General features: G+C 41.9%; 1 protein-coding gene across 1 annotated transcript in view; it reads right to left on the bottom strand.

Annotated features, from left to right (window-relative positions):
• Nucleotides 1-2,353: 2,353 nt before the first annotated feature.
• The window catches only part of LOC108896906 (1-phosphatidylinositol 4,5-bisphosphate phosphodiesterase beta-4), a 62,987-nt gene continuing 49,488 nt past the window's right edge, over nt 2,354-15,852 (bottom strand). Inside the window, 17 exon segments of the mRNA XM_018696206.2 lie at nt 2,354-5,229; nt 6,620-6,706; nt 7,301-7,315; nt 7,317-7,359; nt 7,505-7,606; nt 7,817-7,992; nt 8,107-8,182; nt 8,610-8,725; nt 9,378-9,443; nt 9,815-9,864; nt 9,957-10,113; nt 10,300-10,388; nt 11,153-11,357; nt 12,873-13,037; nt 13,360-13,462; nt 14,075-14,126; nt 15,319-15,443. Coding sequence (XP_018551722.1) covers nt 5,161-5,229; nt 6,620-6,706; nt 7,301-7,315; nt 7,317-7,359; nt 7,505-7,606; nt 7,817-7,992; nt 8,107-8,182; nt 8,610-8,725; nt 9,378-9,443; nt 9,815-9,864; nt 9,957-10,113; nt 10,300-10,388; nt 11,153-11,357; nt 12,873-13,037; nt 13,360-13,462; nt 14,075-14,126; nt 15,319-15,443 — 1,696 coding nt within the window. The 3' untranslated portion in view covers nt 2,354-5,160.

The following is a 15,852-nucleotide window of genomic DNA, read 5'->3' on the forward strand; positions in this document are numbered from 1 at the left end:
AGACACACGTTTAGATGTGATTTTAGAAAAGTGGCATGATTGAACGGAACAGATCATCTCTTTCACGGAAACAGGTCTAAATGTAACCACACTGTCTTGAGATTAGCGGCGCATAAGTACAAACACGTTTTACGCACGGCGCTCTGCGGCTTTTAAGAGTTTGGCACTCTGAAATGAAAGTCAAACTCGCAATTGACGGAGCTGATGCTGTCGATGCTTGGTTTACTGCCAACTTGGGCATGTTTTATGCCCTGGGGAAAAGTTTCTGATCGCGGAATCCGTCCTGGAGTCAACACCGGGTCATCCTCCAACTCTTTAACGTCCTTCTTAAATTCCGGGGAGGTAAATCGACGTAAGAGCTTGTTGCTTAATACTGAGAAAGTCGTGGTTGAAGTGGCGGCGGCCGGTGCGGTTAACTGAGGAGGTTCGGCTTTGCAGGGGGAGGCTTCGCGCCTCCTCACGGTTCTGGATTTACGCAAAGGCACTAGTGTGCGCTCCGGAGGTGTGGGGCTGAGGACACTGGTTGGCAGACTACATCTTTTCTGATAATAGCTGTCATGAAATCTGGGCACACCGAAATCTGACATTTTTGACTTTTCTGTCCCTGATTCGCTCTCACTTTTGTTGGAGAGAATGGGAGTCAGTAAGATTCCCAGGGCAGAGGGCGCGCAGGGTTTGGCCATGTTTCTGCTGGGCCGAGGTGAGAGGAAAATAGACTTCTGAGCGTCACAGCTCTGTATGAGAGGGGGTAGGTGATCATCAGAGGTGGTCAGCCTTTCTCCGGTTTTATGATGCTTTGAGTTGGGAGAATGGTCGGAAGTTCGTGGAGGGGGTTTTGGGGTTAAGACTGCGGAGAAGTCCAGATCCTGTGGAGGCGAGTAAGAGCCGTCATTCTCTCTTTCAAACTCCTCTATAGAGTCCATCGATGGTAGCCTGCTCTGTTTTATCCGAGGCCTTGGCTGCCATGTGCACTTTTGAACCAATACACAATCTGCATGATTACATGTTTTGAGGACCTCAAGTTTGTTCACTAACTGTCCAACTTTACTGTCAACCTTGTCATTTTCATCACAGCCTCTCACACTAAGTCGCGACTGCGCGTTTCCCTGAGCGCCACCTTCAGACTCACGGCCCTTCTTGGAGTTGTTTGTGAGCGCAAAGATACACTCTGTGTGGCCGAGAAACTTTGCCACTTCAACAGCAGAGTTGCCAACTTTATTCTGCCTGTCTATCTGAAGACCCAGCCTCTTGAAAGCTCTCACCAAAAACTCGACAACGTGGGAGTGACCTGCTACTGCTGCGTACATCAGAGCAGTGTTCCCCCAGGAGTCCACTATCTCCGGGTCTGCGTTGTTTCGGACCAGGAGCTTCACAGCATCCAGGTAGCCTTTCTCACAGGCGTAACTGAGCGCGGTGCGCCCGTTGTCGCCTTGGCAGTTGACACTGGCTCCCCTCTGCAGCAGAAGCTCTAAAAACTTGCACCGAGTCTGGCTATGAGGCAGCAGGACAGATGAGATGAGAGGCGTCTGTGCGCCCTCGGTTTTGGAGTCCACTATTTCCCCGTCCAGCGCGTCCAGAACAAACCTTGCCAGGTGGACTTTGTCCTTGGACATTGCCTCCAAGAGGATCTTGGTGCCCGTTTGCTCGTCAGACTTCCCGGGAGCCTTGAGCATGATTTTGAAATAGCTCAGAAACGTATTAGAGAAATGTCATCTTCCTTTAAGTTGGAGCACGTTTGGAAACCTGTCCCCCAACGAGTGCTGACAAAACAAACACACAACCCCTGTTATATAGTGAAGGGGAAGCCACGGAGTTGCCGGGCAACGCAAACATAATTACCGCGCTTTGTTCGTCTTTCTAATGGAAATACTTTGCTTATAATGACAATAAAGAGCTTCAGCGCTGAAGCCGCCCGCGTTCAAGAGTGGATCTGGGATATGAATACACCCTGCACTTGTTGAATGTGATTAGATGGCAGTGGTCATTGTTTGGTAAATAAGTGCGTGGGTGGTGTGTGCGCGCGCGCGTTGCACGCTCCCGCCGTTGACAATAAATCTGGCCTACGGACAGTGTGACTCCACCTGAGACATTTTCAAAACACAATGATCAGATCTCAGAATGAAGAGTCTAATTAGAATAACGTTTTAATGAGTCAAAGAAAATAGATTTTCTTAGAAACATAACTTGTGGTGCACTTTATTTAAATATTCCTACCACCCTAAAATATCACTTAAAGAATAATCAATTCAAAAGGTTTATTTTATGGTTTCTGGCCAGATAAATAAATGGACAGTCAAACACTAAGGTGATGTTGGGACCCATGATTGCAAGAAAACACAAATGAGCCACATGGTTATGTCCCATTTTACACCTGGATTTATTGGTACACATACTATAAAACAGTATTAAAGGAGCTGGATAACAACAGTATTTTCATTGCTATAAGTTCAACAATACAATGTAAATACAAAAACACGCACAGAATGGTTTGTTGACAAGCTACAGTTCAAATAGAAAACAAAGAGGAGATACAGTAGAAACTGAGGAACTCAAATCGGTGACATCGCTCTGCAAAAATAATCTGCTTTTTAGACAAACTAGAGCCGAAGGTTACATGTAATCACACAACATAAACATTCAACTAGTGCAAAAAAGCCTCTAACAAACATAATTATCTTAAACTACACATTATATCTAATATATATAATATATATATTCATTTATTTATATATATATATATCTTCATATAAATAACCCCTTAATTTGGCATTTTTATCATTCATAAAATAATTTAAACGTCCTAACAGACACTGAGTGGCACATTTGAAAGCAATGGAATAAAATTTAAAAGCACTTTTTACTCGTTTATCTCTGCACTAGATATGTGGTGAGAGTTTTATACTGTGTTGTGTGGTGCAGTAAGGGCAGACTGGAAAACAGAAACAAAAACAAACAAGAAAACCCAGTGGTTGATAAATGTCCTTCCCCAGTTTCCAACAGACCCACTCTATCCCCAAGCCCTTGAATGACAGAACACAACTGGTCAAAAAGTAAAATTAACTACATACATTCCAGTATATACAAGAACATCCCGTCTACCCTTTAAGTGAATTACAGCAGAATAAAACAACAGGAAAAAAAAATCTTTAAAAAGGCCAAAATACCTAGTGGTTCTTTTATGCTGACGTTCTTGTGTGTTTTCATATCATAGTATGATGTTTGTCATTTTGGTTGTCTTTGTTAGTGTTAGGCCATGCAATGTCAATGCCTGGCATGATCATATGTGCACAATACTACAGTACCCACAGCATTACTTTATAATAGTACTTCTATGTCACATTTCTCCCTCTGCAGAGGCTTTTTGTCCAGCAGCATCACCTGTGTTAACAATGGTAGTGCTTCCTTAAACCTTCTGTAGTCTCACAAACTGCTACATTAAAGGGGAACCATTCTGGGACACAGAGGGATACAGGCCTTGTCTGAAATCCCCAGTGTAGATAGTGTGTGTGGCAGCCATGTCACAGGCTTTGTTACAGATCTGTAATAATTTTGTCTGATCTCCCCCGACCAAAGGCAAGGGGAAAGGTGAGGATTACTAGCTGAGGTTGCTAAGGTGCAGTTAAGAAGCTATTGAGGGAGCACTTCACTTCAACAATGCCTTAATGAGTAGGACACTGATGAGACGAGATGGTGCTGACTTGTGTCGACTAAAGTTTTTGTCTGATGGTGAAGGGTCACTCAATTAAAAGAATCTAATACAGCAGAATTAATGTGCTGCCAAGTATGGATTCATTTTGTTAGCAGTGTATTACAGCCTTGGCTTGACAGCTCTCTGAGTTTAAGTGCAAAACCCCTCAATGCAAAGAATCGTATTGTAATCATACTTAACCTTATACTTACTAGTTGATGTCCAGCTCATTATATCATCATAATTTCAACTGGGTGTTGTAACTAGTCTGATAATTCCTCAGTTTGTAGCTATAACTTGTTCTTCTTTTTTTTTTGCATAGTTTACATGACTTTGAGCCCCAAATTTAGAGTTTAGATTGTTGTATTAAAGAGTTTTGCAGCTTGTGGAAGTTGAGCATTGCATTAAAAAAAAAAAAAATTTAAGGACACAGCTATTACACCATCTCTTGGGTATCTCATAGTAATTACATTTGACAGATATCGGCTGTCATAATCAAAAGTGAACAGTATCCCCTTGTGATCCCTGTATAGTCTTCTTTCTCAACAATTAAGCATTTTTATAGTCAGCTGTAACATTGTTGAACAACAAAAAAGTCAATAATACATCTTTTGTGAAGTCAAACAGCTTGCATTGTAGGATTAAGTGACACTGGGGGTTTGCTTCTCCTTCATACAGTGTTTTTTTTTTTTTAAATACATTCTTACTGAAATACAGAAAACTAGTAGTTCTAGTAGTGCACTGCTACATTTTCCACATTGTTATGATGGCCTATTACATACAAAGTGCTCAGGACAGGACTAGTGTGTAGCGTACAGTGTTCTTCACAAAGTTTATTCATTTGTGCTGAAATGACAAATCTTATACATATTCTTCTCCCCTCATCCACGCTGTTTCTGGAGTGGTTAATCGGGTACCGATTTAAAAAAAAAAAAAAAAACAAAAAAACAAACAAAAAAACAAATGAGTCAAAAAGGGAACGGATGTCCATTTCATCCGACCCGTGAGTGAATGTGTTTGTGTGTGTGTGTGTCCACCATTAGCTGCAGCTGTGTTGCCAGTAGATTGCAGAGAACAGTGAGGGTGATAGAAAATTTAGATCTACATACAGTGGAGGAGGGGATGCGTCTGACTGTCACGTCATCTCCGAGGTAACATTTCCTTACTCGATAAGTGGTTAAACCCTCTGTCAAAAAGTGATAAGCACCAATGGCTCAGTGGTATAAAGTTAGTGGGTGGGGTAAGAGTGTAGAAGACAGGGAGTACAGGTGAATGAACAGAAGAAAAAAATGGTGAGGAGGTCTACTGTGTGTTTGTGTGTGAACTTGTCAGAAAAGTACAGAGACAGTGATGTGGGTAGGGTTTTTGTCTCTGGCTTATAGAGGGCTATCCATGGTGGAGTGTTTCTGCACCTGCGTGTGTGTATGTTTATTGAGTGTGTGTGTGTGTGTTTGTGTCTCAGTCTCAGTCGCTCACACCACCGTGGCAGGTCTGCGGTCCATCTCCTCCTCCAGCTTCACCATCTGCTGCATGTCCTTGGCCTTTGAAGGGACAAAAAACATGAACAAACACACAGATACAGAAACTAGACTTCACACAATTTAACACTATTTGTTACCATTGTTGACGTCTGAAAGTTTGATCTGAATTTAAGTTCTGAATGTTATATTGTTGGGTGACTATTATGGCATACTTTTGCAGCTAATATAAACCACATGCGTAAGAGTGACATGTAATAGCTGCCACAAAAAGTCTGCACTGAGACACTGTCACATATTATGAAAGCAAATGATTATGCGCTGGAGTGAAAGCACAGTGGAGCAGGTTGCGAGCTAGCTGTTTTTGCTTAGTAATAGCTGGTGAGTCATGGTGATAAATGACTCAAGCTGCTAGTTGGCACTGCTGACACCCTGAGAGCTGCAGACTAAAAATGTGGGAAAATGAATCACTTTTTCAAAAAAAAAAAAAATCTTGCAATCTATTCAAAGACAGCCCTGTCGTGTACTATTTTCCTGCTTCACTCAGTGGTGACTCACTTCAAGACTGCTCACTACAGTAGTAATTTAAATGGCAGAGAAATACAGATTTTAACAGGCTCAGCAGAAACCTGCAGTGACAAAAAATAACATGACAGAGGTAGAAGGTTAAGAGATGGAAGGAAGCATGATTACCAAGTGATGCACTGACAAAGAGGTGATGCTGACAGAGATAGTATCAAAGGTGGAGTTGAGTGAGATGGAGATGCCTACCTTGAACCTGTTTGTTTGCATGGTGTGATTTCAAAAGCTGTGCCAGAAGAAGCAAATCATATTAAAAACAAATGAATATGTGCATACAGGTTAAATATGTACAGGTAATGGAGTGTGACAGATGGCAAAATAAAAGGCAGAGATGGAAACATGAGACCTTGATATACAAAGTGAACTATACTTTACTTTAGCTTCTAGTATTTGTAATGTACACTTTTAAGTGTGGGGGTTAGAGTGATATGGTTTACATACAGGACATTGTAAAATCAGGACAAACCTATGCTACTATAAGAAGAAAGTGCAACAGTAAGTTGCTACATAGACCGCATATTATTCTTTAATATGCACTTTGTGTTTATTCTTCTGGACCAGCATTGTTTCTCTTTGGAGTCTCTTAAGACAGTCCTGATGCCAGCTTTGTGGAACACTTCCTGCAAAACTAATTACACCACAAATGATACAGACTGCAGCCATTGTCTAGGGAAGAAATCAGCCAGAGAGCTGCAGTAGTACTGGGACGTGGGTCTAATAAATGTTGTGGTTATACAGTTCAGCAGTTCAGGTGAAGAACAGCTATCAAATAATGGTAAGTTGGGTGACAGGTCAGTTATCTTCAGTCATTTTCTTCTAAAATCTACAGTATATTGGTCAGTGAAATTCTCACTGGTATTGAGTGTTGTACCTGCTCATTGAACTTCTCCAGTTTCTCCAACTGTTCTCTCTGGTTTTTCTGTAGCTGCTCCATTTCCTTCTGATGCTTCATAGCCAGCTGCAGACACAACACAGGCAAAGGCAATAAATTATGTCCATTCAGGCACTGTTTAGCTCTATAAATTGGGTAATACAAAGTATGATCACCAAAAACTTCAACCCAGCTTCAACAACATTGCTTAACCTGTAGTTTTTTTTTTGTTTGTTTGTTTTGTTTTTTTGTTTACTGCCAACCCAAGCAACCCAGGTCTGCACTCTATCACAAGTTTATTAGTCAACAAAATGAAAAAAGATATAATTTTTGTTACTGTGTTCAGTCATGCTTTGATTTCTAGACCACTGCAATTAAGAAAGCAAAATATCTTAATACTGTTAATATTCAATATGTTAATAAACAAAAAACAAAGGTGATATTTAGAGATTTTCTGTTAAGGTGAAAATGTACTATCTTCGAGATCTCTAGACCAGACATATTTTTCTTTAGAAGATGAGAATGTTTTATTGTATTTATAGGGCAAAATTGAATTACTTAAGTACCAACACACATCCAAACATTTGTATGCTGGTAATGTGTTACAGTGTACTAAAAAAGGAGAATCCCTGGTGTAATTTAAGCTAAATATTGAAAAGTCAATTGTAGTAAACAACTCACCCTCTTCCTTTCATCCTAGAAACTTCTTGGTGTTGCTGCTGTTTAACTCTCGCACTCTCCTAAACAACAAAAAGACAACAAGACTATGTTGTTAAAAGTACCAATGCAACTGTTACTACATTACAATGACCATTCAACAGAAAACATACTAGAAAATGACAACATAATAACAGATAGATACAGTATACTGTATATGTGACTCACCTCTCTCTCTCAGCCTTGTTTTTGATGGTCTTGTCCTGGCTGATGGCTTTACTGTTTTCCATGGACATCTTGGCCTGGTTGGCGCGCATCTCTTTGCTTTGCCTAAAATTGTGGAAAAGGAAACCACATTTACTGCAAGGAAACTTGATTGCAATCAACATTTACAACGAAAATACAACTTCTAGCTGTAAGTAACAGCCAAGCAACTGAAGCTTCAGTTTAGCAGTGAAATCACAGGGCTACTGCCCTTCTAGGTCTGATCACACACAGTGAATGGATGTTTATGCATGCATGTGTGTGTGAGCCTCTCACCGTTCATGGATGAGTTTGAGCTGCATGGTCTGCTGCTCCTGGACAGTGGCCAGGAGTTTCTTGAGGTGTTCACACTGCTGTGTGACGTGGCTGTCTTTCATCTCCTGCTCCTCATTGCCGTGACTGCTGCTCAGCTCTGACCATTCTTTAGTGTGCTGTGCTGTGATGTCCTTTACCTGCACGCACACACACACACACACACACACACACACACAGTTACAGTCATCCTCGTAGCAAATAACTGCAGGGAGAATGTTAGTTTTGGGATAGGAAGCGCAGTGCAGTCTCACCTTGGCTTTGTGATCAGTGACTAGTGTTTGTATTTTATCTTCTGTCTCCTTCTTCAGCTCTTGGCAATTGTTTTCCCTGTAAGGAAAGAAAATAGACAGTGACAGTTACCAATTACAAATACCATGCAAGTGAAATTTACTCTTAAAGTATTAATACTGAAGTATTTTCATCCCAAAAGAAGGACATCAGTTGGACAGTTCAGGTTTTTAAGAGACCGGTATTATTGATCATAATTTACATGCCCTTCCAGTTAGCCAAAAGCTTGTGCATTTAAGTTGTGTCGTTATAGTTTTCTGTCTGACATTGCGCTTTAAACACAATTGACACTGTTTGACTCAATCACTGAAGATGGAAACCAAGATTAGCAGGCTGGTAATCCTGGAGCAAATGTGGGGCAATACAGTGCCATAATGTTACTGCACTGTGCTCTTACTGCGCCTTTTCCCCCCTAACCTTTTTTTTTTTGCACACAATGCTGTTCCCCCCCCCCCCCCCCACTTACCCGCGTTTCTTGATGGCTTTCTCCAGTAGTTTCTCCAGGGTGATCTTCTCCTTATCATGCAGAGACACCATCTTTTCCACCTGAGTACAGTGGGCTTTCTGCATTATATTTTGATCCTATTGAAACAAGACAACATGTATCACTTAAGTATTTATTTATACTGTGGAGGTGCAGTTTAAATCTGCATCAACACTGTATCAACCTGTATTGAGCTCTTCCTTGAGCAGACATGAGAATAAAGCCTAAAATAGATTCTGAAATCCTAACAAAACAAGCAGCTACAATACATAACAGTGATTATTATTTTAAAAACATTCATAAGTTGTTGTCTACATTGAGTAATGAGCCAGCATCATCTTTATTCAGTCAACAGATGGGTCTGGATGGTAATATTATACATGTATTACACAGTAGGACTTAATACTGTGATAATTAATCAGCTGCAATGAATGAGCCAGCACCCACCGTTGTCTCTATGGTGAGCTGTGGTCAAAGGGAACACAACTTTAGCAAGTCTAATTTCTTCTAAAACATTAATTATATGGCTACATCTATGTGTGTTTGTAATGGACAGATTGTGTGTTTCTCTTTGTGTGTGTGTGTGTGCATAAGTGAATACAGAGATGAAGCAATGGTCAGTAGAAGATGAAAGGAAGAACCGCCTCCCTGGCTCTGTTTCTGTCCCTCTGAGCATCAATAACTTGCCAGAATAGGCAGGAGCCTCTTTGCATTATCAACAGACAGGTCTGCATTACATCAATCACCTACCTTCAAGTGTTTCTTCTTTAAAGCGCTGAGCTCCTTCTGTTGCTTTTTAATCAATTTAAGGTACGTCTGTGGTGGGAGAGAAACATTTTTCGTTAGCTTGCACAGGCCATGTAGAGAAGAGCCTGTGAACATACCAGACTGGGGAAACATAATGGCTGGGTATAGACATTTTCTGGTAGCATGTATATGGTAGTTACTTCTATTGAAGTATTTAATCAGGTTATTTTGAGTTGAATATTGGTAGAAAGGGGTAATTATAGTAGTTATAGTTTTACCAAGAGATAGTGGAAAAATAGCTGGCACCTTTTAGTACAATCAAATATTACTCTATTATTACCTCTGCATATTTGCTTATTCCTCCACATTTAGTACATCTCTACAGAGTCAACTGCAGAAGCCATGTCACTGAGTTAAGAGTCAGGAGTTGGGATACCAACCTTCATTTGTTTTAAGTCCTCAATGCTGACATTAGGCACAAGTGCAGTATCTGTTACAGCAGAGGTAAAGGAAATTAAAATCTGCATCTACACAGTGTATATATGTATATGTTAATATGCATGTTTTTGAGTCAGTATATACCTTTCTTGGTTTCTGCTGTGTTATTCTGGGAAGCATTGGAGGTCTGGGCCATGTCTGAGCTGGCCTGTGGTGTCACACTGGCCTTCACAGTGTCTCCTTTACCTTTTCCTTTCTTGTCATTCTTTGAGCTTCCACTGGGAACGTCTGCGATGTCGTTCTACAACAGGGAGGGGATAGATTTAAGTGGAAAGTGATTATGTTATTGTATCATGGTTGCAGTACTCCTGTAGCCTAGGTTTCTGTCAATCAGAAATAATTCTACAAAATACTATGGAGATCAGCCTCTTCATTAACTCAGTCTGAAGCTTCATGGTGTGTGTGTGCATTTGTGTTGGTTGCATACCGTGTCAATCCCAAGCGCCTTCATCTGATCAGCTCTCTTCTCTGCTATGGTCAAGAACTTCTTTGGGTCCGATAGAGCATCCACAATTGCTGAAACAAACCAAATAATTATTTAGTGTAGTTTAGGGAGAAGAGAAGTTTAATTGATAAACCTCATGGATTGTGTTTTTCTAAGTGTATTCTCAGCAAATGTCCAAATATCCCTCATGACACAAACTATTTTAAAATGTTATTTAGCAATAAGAAAGGCAGTGTACAAATGTGTTAGATTAAAGCTTTCTCCTGCTCCAGAGAGACACACAATCTACCTCTGCCTCATTATGCTGAGAAAGTATACTGGTCAAGACCAGGCTAGGATGTTACTTTGTTCAAATAACACTGCCTCTTAAGAAAAGGATTCTATTTTGAACTCCTAGTACAATGCTGCAGGTCTGACAGTGAAGTGATTCTGGCAGAAAGCTAATGGTTACAGTAATGGTTCCTCAGTGCAAGCCCTTGGCTTTATTTAATGACAACTGCAATTGTCTTGCTCATTTGTATGCCTCTGCCTGTTTTAAACTGTCTCACTGCAGATTCACTGTCATCATCATCATGCCATTACTCTGAATGCTTAAAGCAGACCAATGCAAAGAGTAAGTAAGCAGGGAAGAGAGCTTCATTGCTCTCCTTTTTTCTGTCCTCTCCCTACAGAAGTCACTTTCTTATTAGACATGAATAAACTGAGGCAGCAAAACAAAGAATGTCAGTGTGAAACAAACTTGTAATTCTGCATTTACACACTGAAGAACATAAAGCAATAGACAGAGTTTTGTAATTAATGTGTGTGTGTGTGTGTGTGTTTCTATTCCCCTCACCTCCGAAGCCGTCGGGCACGTAGGTCTTGAGGATGATTTGGCAGAAGATGGTGGGCAACGACAGGGGTTTGTTGCCCTCGTTCCTCAAAGAGATGTGACGGTAGCCAGCCTGCAGGCCGTCCAGAGGCAGGATGCGCTGGCCAATCAGCTTGTTGTTGTCGTCGTAGACTGCGATGCGCAGTACTGCCAGATCCGGTAAGATCACCTAGGAGGGGGAGGGGGGTGGGTGGTGAAAGGAAATAGGAGGGAGGGTGAGAGAGAAGGAACCAGAATTTCCCAAAAAAAAAAAAAAAAAAAAACAAACAAACAAAAAAGAAAAGATGGGGTGAGGAACAGGGGGAGCAAACGGGTGTGAGGACAAAAAGTGTGACGGAAAATAAAAGTCACAATCAGAAGTTGGTCCCTGTGGAACTCATTCTGGTGTGAAAATAGGTAAGCTACAAACTATTTTGCAGCCATTGCAGTAAAATGGGCTGTCTTTTAAGCCAAATTGAGACAGCATCATTAAAGGCGAAGGTCAAGGATGAAACTGCAGGGGGACACTATCAGGGGACGGTCACAGTGTGATACAGGCAAAAGGTGTGATAGCAGAACAACACACAGCATATCTGGGACTGACAAGGCCATCTCCACAGCTAGTACATATCCACGGAGTGGAGTCTATCTTGTATGTATGTGTGTGTATGTCACTTGTGTCTGTGTGTGCACCCTTGGGAAAAAAAAAAAAGAGTGGGAGCGAGAGTCTTAACTGGCCTTGTGTGTGGAGATAAGTGAACGGCGAGAGGAGGATGATTAATACCTAGACGAGGGGGAAGGTAAGAGATAAGTCCGAAAAATACTCACTGGAGATGAATGGGTGGAAGCGCTGCTTGTGCGTATGCTTACGCAAATGTAGCCTCGCTGATGTGCAGTGTGTGAGTGCTGCTGGTGTGTATTGTTTGCTCTGAGTCATCTTGACATCGCTGTGTATGCATGCATGCAAAAGGTGTGGCAGTATTTCAGGGCATTTGTGTCTGTGTGAGTAGATGTGAGAAACGAGTCTTGCCAGCAGCTCTGCTCATGATGCCCCTCTTCGATAGCACTGTGTAAGTTTGTGTGTGTGTGTGTGTGTGTGTGTGTGTGTGTGTGTGTGAGTGAGTGAGAGCAGAGCAGCACTGCGGCAGGCTGTGATTGATGGTGTGTGTTAGGAAGCTGGAGTCACAGTCATGGCTGAGAGACTCCTCATTCTGCTGAGAGCAGCACTATTGCGTGCACACACGCACACACACTCTTTCTCTTTTTCATTCCCTCCATCTCCCATCTCTCTCCCTCTCTTTCACTTCTAATTGTTTCTGTGTTTCTCTTGCTTTCTTCAAGCTGTCCTTTGTTTTTCCTCCTTTCCTCCCCTGTGGGTTAAAATACTTATATGCCTTGTTCTTCCTTCTCTTGTCCCACTCTCTTTTAGTTTGTGATACTCTTGCAAATAACCACAATCATTCTCCCAAATCACTCTCTGAGTTTTCTTCCTCTGTGGAATAGTCATTTCTAGATTTTTAACCACTATTACATTACTTTCTTCTTTTTCTTCCCCTCTACCTCTCTTCTCTTTAATTGTGCCTTAATCTTTTCCCCCCTTTCTTTTCCCGAATCATTAACATTTGTTTTAACTCACTGTATCCATCATCTTCACCTCTAGCCCCTCCCCTGACTCACCCAACCCCTCTCCTGCCCTTCTCACTACCTTTCTAAAGACGAAGGGCTCCTCGTTGTACGCAGGGTTCAGTCCATTGTTCATCACCATTCGTGTGCGAAACTCCTTTCGGATGGTGTCCGTCGGCAGCCCGTACATGTCAACTTCAACGTATGTGCCGATTTTCTTGTCTGACAGGAACTGTCCAGAGAACACCTGAGGTAAAAAGAGAAGCATCAATATTGATATGCAAAGGTTTCCATTTCACAGGAATATTTAAAAAGTAATTATTCATTATTCATTATTCATTATTGGACCTTGATTCGTGACACAAACACCATCTGCATCTTTGGAGTACCCAAAATTGAAATGTAGTATAATATTAATAATGTAATGATAATGGTCTCCATGTGTGTAATAAGACAAACTATGCCTTGTATAAATATGACAGTACATCTACCTTCATGAATAAGTTTTTATTAAACTACTGTGTTTTTTATTTTTTTCATAGGATTTAACTGTTTTTGTAATGGCTGACCTGTACACTGCAGGTTGCAGCAATGACACCATCCACTGGGGTCTCTGAGAAAGGGTCAAACATCCTGTCTGACCGCCGCATGAAGTCGGGCTTAAGCAGGTACCTAACACACACACACACACACACATATATACATACATACATACAGACACGTAGGAGATGAGTGGAGGAAAGTGCTCACACAGCAGAATCAATCTACCTTAAGATCAAATAAGGTAACACTGATGTTCTGATGTAAAATCTGGTCCTAAAATTAAAATACTGTTTCTAAAAACATTTTTAGTTTCCTGATGCTCTCTAATGATTTATAAGGAATAAGAAGGCACTGAGACCTCTGTGTGTTAACCGGGGGCCCATCAGAGTGACATTAGTAATGATGGGTGTCTGCAAAAGCCCTGATCTCCCCACATATGAGATTTACAGCATTAGCAGTTAAATCTCTGCCCTCAGGGACAGTATTAGAGCTGAGGGACGAAGACAATGATGGGGAAAGGAGGAGATAGATGACTGCGGAGAGCCTCACAGGCAAGTGAAGAGAAGCTCGCTTCTCCAAAGCACTCATTGGCTCTCAGGGTAGACAGTAGCTACAGTCGCCGCTGGCAACCAGTAATGAGATGTGACAAGCTTTAATTGATGAGTTTCAGAGAGGGGCGGAGAAGGGAGGGACGGGACGGATGGAAATGAGCTCAGGACAGGAAAGAGGAGCTTTTCTCACCCGCAGGAGCCGTTGTACTCAAACTTGCCCTGGTTCAACTGCATGGCCAAGTCTGAGAGAGAGAGAGAGAGAAAGAGAGAGAGAGAAACAAACAGAGGATGAGAACTCACACATATAGACATCAGGTTCTCACATCACACAAACATCAGATCTGAAACAAAACAGTTCATTCATTTGCATTTGTTTCTACTGAGCTTTTTCTTGGCAGAATGAAAGAGAGGCATTTTCCATTTCCCCTGACATCTGTTTTTCTTCCCTCTAACCATTTATCCCCCCATCACAGAAGCTCCACCTCTTGTGTGACACCCCCCCCCCCCCCGCCCGAACTTTGCACATGCTCTGCTCCCAGCAAGCCATATGGTCTGACCCCTCTCGCCTCTGGCCATAGGGCAGCAGCTGTTTTACAACAGGCATCACTCACTGTATAGGTGTGTATGTGGCAGTTTATGAAAATGTGTGTGTGTGTGTGTTTTTGAGAGAGCGTCTGAGTGAAAAACAGATGAGGTGGGTGGGTGGAGTAGGAGATGTGTGTGTATGTGTGCACATACTCAGGTGCATGCAGGCATAACCTGATGCTGCAAAATGACATGCAAACCACTTGCAGAGACTAAGAACTCACTGCGTCTCCACAGGCTTAGTGTGTATGCTTATGTAAGACAATGATTGGCCAGTGTCAGTGTGTGGTGAAGGATACATTTTTATGTAACAAATATGGTGAAAATGTCTGAGTTTGTTGTGGACATACTTGTCCATACCAGCATGGTTTCCCAAATTTCTGCACCCCTCATTTGCCTCTGACAGTATCAACAATATTGACTCGAGTCAGTTTACCCAACTCAGGCTGGATCACAGATCTTGAACATTTTTCATTAGAACTTTTTAAAAACCCAAGTAATTACAAATGAAATCTGTGGATTATCTAGGGTAGCTGGGACATTGTTTATGGAATGATATGGGTAGTTGGGTAGTGAGGGTTGTTGATTAGTGAGTCCATGTTCATCAAGACTACACATGGATACTGTAAGAAGCTTATGATGTGTGAATATGTGAGGTCAGAAGTTCAGTGCATGCTGCACTTTCTTAGATCAAAAGGTTGACTGAATGCTTGCATTTGTATATGCATGTGTGTTTATAGTACTGTATGTGGAACACTTCTATGTGTGTGTGTGTGTGTGTGTGTGTGTGTGTGTGTGTGTGTGTGTGTGTGTGTGAGGTCAGAGGTCCCATGTTGCGTGTTGTGGTACCTGGGGTCTGGAAGTTGAGTGAGACCATCTGGCAGCCTGCGTTCCAGAAGATCTGAGGCATGTAATTACTGGAGTCCACCCGGCCCCCTTTGGGGTAGATACGGCTCATCTGACGCTTGTTGTAGCTGCACTGACGCTCAGGAAAATTTTAAAAAAGAAAAAAAAAAAAGCGAGGGAGACCATGTGTGTTCCAGCACATGTGTGTATGGACTGGAGTGTGTGCATCAAACAGACTGCAGGACTATTTTTAGTGTGAACAGCTTGGGTCAAGCAGTCCCATTGGAGAGGAGAGGAGGGAGGAGAGAGAGAGAGAGAGAGAGAGAGAGAGAGAGGAGGCAAGTGCATGCGCACGCGTGTGTGTGTATGAGTGTCAGGCCAAGTCACACAGTCCAAAGGCACACCGGCCTCCAGAGGCCTCCAGTTCTTTTCCAGCAGCAGAGTGGAAACAAATATGGCTGAAAAACATCAGCTCTGACCCACCACTCCACTCTCATTTAGGTGACCTTATTAAGTTAACTCTGATTTTATGAGGAA

This window comes from Lates calcarifer, linkage group LG7_1 (genome assembly GCF_001640805.2).
Source record: "Lates calcarifer isolate ASB-BC8 linkage group LG7_1, TLL_Latcal_v3, whole genome shotgun sequence".
Taxonomy (NCBI): Eukaryota; Metazoa; Chordata; class Actinopteri; family Centropomidae; genus Lates; species Lates calcarifer.